Source organism: Oncorhynchus gorbuscha, unplaced genomic scaffold, assembly GCF_021184085.1.
Source record: "Oncorhynchus gorbuscha isolate QuinsamMale2020 ecotype Even-year unplaced genomic scaffold, OgorEven_v1.0 Un_scaffold_14168, whole genome shotgun sequence".
Taxonomy (NCBI): Eukaryota; Metazoa; Chordata; class Actinopteri; order Salmoniformes; family Salmonidae; genus Oncorhynchus; species Oncorhynchus gorbuscha.
In genome coordinates this window covers 1-5,500 of record NW_025756192.1, presented here as the reverse complement: position 1 = coordinate 5,500, position 5,500 = coordinate 1, and the positions used below count along the sequence as shown (strand labels likewise).

The 5,500-nt window shown below is 51.9% G+C and overlaps 1 protein-coding gene across 1 annotated transcript; it reads right to left on the bottom strand.

Annotated features, from left to right (window-relative positions):
- Positions 1 to 320: 320 nt before the first annotated feature.
- On the bottom strand, positions 321 to 4,433 carry LOC124030701 (protein app1-like; the record flags this gene model as incomplete). Its single annotated transcript, XM_046341926.1, has 3 exons — positions 4,424 to 4,433; positions 1,221 to 1,382; positions 321 to 1,044 (listed from the first exon to the last, which is right to left on the bottom strand). Coding segments are annotated over exons 2-3 (859 nt in total), but the record flags the coding sequence as incomplete, so codon positions are not given.
- Between the last annotated feature and the right edge of the window lie 1,067 nt (positions 4,434 to 5,500).

Here is a 5,500-nt window from a genome sequence, read left to right as displayed (position 1 = left end):
TTCTTAACTGACTTGCCTAGTTAAATAAAGGAATAAAATAAAATGTTAAGAGGATTCTGCTCTGTGCTAGACTACAGCTGGTCCTAAAACTAGCATATCTGAAAGAGAAATGAACTAGGAATAACAATTCTTTCTTCTGCTGTCATTTCACAGTAAATCAGAGACATAACTAGTCATAGATAGGATATATAAAACATAAATAAGAGAGGATAATAAGACTTTATTCCTTTACATTTGAACCCAACGCCCATCTTCCTCCCCCATCCCCTCACCCCCCAAAGTTGATGGGGATGGTGCTGTTGTTTCCTGGCAGGCTGTACCTGGACCGGGTCGGTGGTGTGGCATCCTGTACGGAGGGCTGGATATCACCCCGCATTTGGAGATGATAGGCCCTTCTCCAAACGGTATGATGGGCCCTTCAAACGGTATGCTGGGTCCTCGCTTTGAGACGGCGGTAGGGCTCAAACGGTATGTTGGGGTCCCCGTCTTCAGGACGGCGGTAGGTTTCAAAATGGTATGTTGGGGTCTCGTCTTCAGACGGCGGTAGGTTTCAAACGGTATGCTGGGGTCCTCGTCTTTCAGATGGCGGTAGGTTTCAAACGGTATGCTGGGGTCCTCGTCTTTCAGACGGCAGTAGGGATCAAATGGTATGCTGGGGTCCTCGTCTTTCAGACGGCGGTAGGGCTCAAACGGTATGCTGGGGTCCTCGTCTTTCAGACGGCGGTAGGTTTCAAACGGTATGCTGGGGTCCTCGTCTTTCAGACGGCGGTAGGTTTCAAACGGTATGCTGGGGTCCTCGTCTTTCAGACGGCGGTAGGGCTCAAACGGTATGCTGGGGTCCTCGTCTTTCAGACGGCGGTAGGGCTCAAACGGTATGCTGGGGTCCTCGTCTTTCAGACGGCGGTAGGTTTCAAACGGTATGCTGGGGTCCTCGTCTTTCAGACGGCGGTAGGTCTCAAACGGTATGCTGGGGTCCTCGTCTTTCAGACGGCGGTAGGGCTCAAACGTGTGTAGCCACCGCGTCCTTTCACCTTTGTCTACTTCCTGAAAGACAAAGCATTAGTAGAAAACATAGACATTTTCATTTGTTAGTGTAGATAATGTCACAGTAATTGTCTAATTTGTCATGTGATGCTAGACTATATTGTTATGTTCTGTAGGATCTATATGTGTCTGTGTGGCAGTTTGGTTGAATTAAGAAGGCATGTTGTGAGACCCACTAAGTTTTCGGAGCGGGAGTGAGCTGAGGCCTTGTGATACTCTGGTTCAAAGGGGCTGATGCAGGTACTGATGGTTCCACAGGACCAGGGAGAGTAGTGGGACAGATTCTCCTCTCCACGGAACTTACAGTTCATACACTGACCACCACCACCGTCATCATGCTAGAGAGAGAGAAAGAAAGATAGACCGAAAGAAAGAACGAGAGAGAGAGGGAAAGAGAAAGAGGGGACGAGGGAAAGAGAGAACAGATAGCCAGAGAGAGAGAGAGAGACACACATTTGAAATGTCTTTATTCTTTTGGAACTTTTGTAGGTGTAATGTTTACTGTACATTTTTTATTGTTAATTTCACTTTGTTTATTATCTATTCGTCTTGCTTTGGCAATGTAAACATACGTTTCCTAAGACAATAAAGCCCTTTAAATTAAATTGAATTGAAATGGAGGAGAGAGAAGAGAGGGAGGGGGAAAATAATGGAGGGATGGGGATGGGGGGGACAGAGAGAATAGGGGGAGAGGAGTTATGAGGACTCCCAAACACAAACTGAGACTCTATGCTGTAGCTACCAGTTGCCAAGCAACAGTCACAGTCTAAAATAGCTTTGGATTCAACACAGCTTTTGGGCCAGAATCAAAAGCACACACAACAACATACAATACTGTATAAGTCAGCATTCTTTACCTTGATTTCATGGGCACCAGAGTGGAGAAAACTGATTACAGTATGCCTTTTATACTTGTGCTATACACAACGTTTCTCTCTCTCCCGGTCCTCTTCTCTCTGTCTTTCTCTCTCTCTCCTTTTCTCTCCCTGTTCGTCTCTCTTTCTTTCTTTCTCTCTGTCTTTCTCTCCCTGTCCATCTCTCCCTCTCTCTCCCAAATCAAATCAATTTTATTTGTCACATACACATGGTTAGCAAATGTTAATGCGAGTGTAGCGAAATGCTTGTGCTTCTAGTTCCGACAGTGCAGTGATAAAATAACACGTAAAAAAAACAAAAAAACTGCATAGTTTCCTAGGAAAGCGAAGCGAGGCGGCCATTTCTGTCGGCGCCGGAAGTACCCTGTCCGTCTCTCCCTCTCTCTCCCTGTTCGTCTCTCTTTCTCTCTGTCTGTCATTCTCTCTCCCTTTCTCTCCCTGTCCGTCTCTCCCTCTTTCTCCCTGTCCGTCTCTCCCTCTCTCTCCCTGTCCGTCTCTCCCTCTCTCTCCCTGTCCGTCTCTCTCTCTCTCTGTCTGTCTTTCTCTCTCTCTGTCTCTCCCTTTCTCTACCTGTCCGTCTCTCCCTCTCTCTCCCTGTCCATCTCTCTCTCTCTCTGTCTGTCTCTCTCTCTCCCTGTCCGTCTCTCCCTCTCTCTCCCTGTTCGTCTCTCCCTCACTCTCCCTGTCTTTCTCTCTCCCTGTCCGTCTCTCTCCCTGTCCGTCTCTTCCTCTCTCTCCCTGTCCGTCTCTTCCTCTCTCTCCCTGTCCTTCTCTCTCTCTGTCCGTCTCTTCCTCTCTCTCCCTGTCCGTCTCTTCCTCTCCCTGTCCTTCTCTCTCCCTGTCCGTCTCTTCCTCTCTCTCCCTGTCCGTCTCTTCCTTTCTCTCCCTGTCCTTCTCTCTCCCTGTCCGTCTCTTCCTCTCTCTCCCTGTCCGTCTCTCTCCCTGTCCGTCTCTCTCCCTGTCCGTCTCTCTCCCTGTCCGTCTCTCTCCCTGTCCGTCTCTCTCACTGTCCGTCTCTCTCACTGTCCGTCTCTTCCTCTCGCTTCCTGTCCATCTCTCTCCCTCTCTCCCTGTCCTTCTCTCTCCGTCTCTCCCTGTCCTTCTCTCCCTGTCCTTCTCTCTCCCTGTCCTTCTCTTCCTCTCTCTCCCTGTCAGTCTCTTCCTCTCTCTCCCTGTCCTTCTCTCTCCCTGTCCGTCTCTTCCTCTCTCCCTGTCCGTCTCTTCCTCTCTCTCCCTGTCCTTCTCTCTCCCTGTCCGTCTCTTCCTCTCTCTCCCTGTCCGTCTCTTCCTCTCTCTCCCTGTACTTCTCTCTCCCTGTCCGTCTCTTCCTCTCTCTCCCTGTCCTTCTCTCTCCCTGTCCGTCTCTCTCCCTGTCAGTCTCTCTCCCTGTCCGTCTCTTCCTCTCGCTTCCTGTCCATCTCTCTCCCTCTCTCCTGTCCTTCTCTCTCCCTCTCTGTCTCTCTCCTGTCAGTCTCTCTCCTGTCAGGTCGTCTCTCCCGATCTCTCTCCTGTCCGTCTCTCTCCTGTCCGATCTCCTGTCCGTCTCCTGTCCTTCTCTCTCCTGATATTCTCTCTCCCTGTCCTCTCTCTCCCTGTCCTTCTCTCTCCCTGTCCGTCTCTTCCTCTCTCTCCCTGTCCGTCTCTTCCTCTCTCTCCCTGTACTTCTCTCTCCCTGTCCGTCTCTTCCTCTCTCTCCCTGTCCTTCTCTCTCCCTGTCCGTCTCTTCCTCTCTCTCCCTGTCCGTCTCTCTCCCTGTCCGTCTCTTCCTCTCGCTTCCTGTCCATCTCTCTCCCTCTCTCCCTGTCCTTCTCTCTCCCTCTCTGTCTCTCTCCCTGTCCGTCTCTCTCCCTGTCCGTCTCTCTCCCTGTCCGTCTCTTCCTCTCTCTCTCTGTCCTTCTCTCTCCCTGTCCGTCTCTTCCTCTCTCTCCCTGTCCGTCTCTTCCTCTCTCTCCCTGTCCGTCTCTTCCTCTCTCTCCCTGTCCGTCTCTCTCCCTGTCCGTCTCTCTCCCTGTCCATCTCTCTCCCTGTCCGTCTCTCTCCCTGTCCGTCTCTCTCCCTGTCCGTCTCTCTCCCTGTCCGTCTCTCTCCCTGTCCGTCTCTCTCACTGTCCGTCTCTCTCACTGTCCGTCTCTCTCACTGTCCGTCTCTTCCTCTCGCTTCCTGTCCATCTCTCTCCCTCTCTCCCTGTCCTTCTCTCTCCCTCTCCGTCTCTCTCCCTGTCCGTCTCTCTCCCTGTCCTTCTCTCTCCCTGTCCGTCTCTCTCTCCGTGTCCGTCTCTCTCTCCGTGTCCTTCTCTCTCTCCGTGTCCTTCTCTCTCCCTCTCTCCCTGTCTGTCTTTCCCTGTCCGTCTCTCTCCCTCTCTCCCTCTCTAACCTCTCCCCCTCTGCCTCTCTCCCTGTTCGTCTCTCTCCCTGTCCCTCTCTCTCCCTCTCTCTCTCTCGTTCTATGGTCGTGACTCACAACGGATGTACAAACACACTCTGTGTACATGCAGGCCTACGTACCTCTGCACCAAAGTCTCACGGTGAAGACGGGGAGGACTGGGAGGGGCCTGTTCACGTTGCCGTGGTGATGGTGTGCCCACTGCTCCTGTTTCCGCCTGAACAGATCCTCGCATCCAAGAGGAAAACGCCCATAAGAGTTCTGGAGAGGGAGAGGGAGGAGGAGAGAGAGAGAGGGAGAGGGAGGAGGAGAGAGAGGGAGAGAGAGAGAGAGAGAGAGAACACTGTATATATACATAATATGACATTTGAAATGTCTTTATTCTTTTGGAACTTCTGTGAGTGTAATGTTTACTGTTCATTTTTATTATATTTTTGTTTATTGTCTACTTCACTTGCTTTGGCAATGTTAACATATTTTTCCCATGCCAATAAAGCCCTTAAATTGAAATTGAATTGAGAGATGGAGAGAGAGCAGGGGTTAGAGTTGTCTGAGATCTCCCCCATGTACACTAACCATCTACAACAACATTAATCATAGCCTTCAATAGGAGGAGGAGGAGGAGGGCAACGATGAGGGGAAACGGAGGAGGAGGGCAACGATGAGGGGAAACGGAGGAGGAGGGCAACGATGAGGGGAAACGGAGGAGGAGGGCAACGATGAGGGGAAGCGGAGGAGGAGGGCAACGATAAGAGGAAACGGAGGAGGGAGGGCAAACAGCGAGAGGGAAGCGGAGGAGGAGGGCAACGACGAGAGGAAACGGAGGGAGGAGGGCAACGATGAGAGGAAACGGAGGAGGAGGGCAACATGGACGAGGAGGAAACGGAGGGAGGAGGGGCAACGATGAGAGGGAAACGGAGGAGGAGGGCAACGATGAGGGGAAGCGGAGGAGGAGGGCAACGATGAGAGGAAACGGAGGAGGAGGGCAACGATGAGGGAAGCGGAGGAGGAGGGCAACGATGAGAGGAAACGGAGGAGGAGGGCAACGATGAGAGGAAACGGAGGAGGAGGGCAACGATGAGAGGAAACGGAGGAGGAGGGCAACGATGAGAGGAAACGGAGGAGGAGGGCAACGATGAGGGGACACGGAGGAGGAGGGCAACAATGAGGGACACGGAGGAGGAGGGCAACAATGAGGG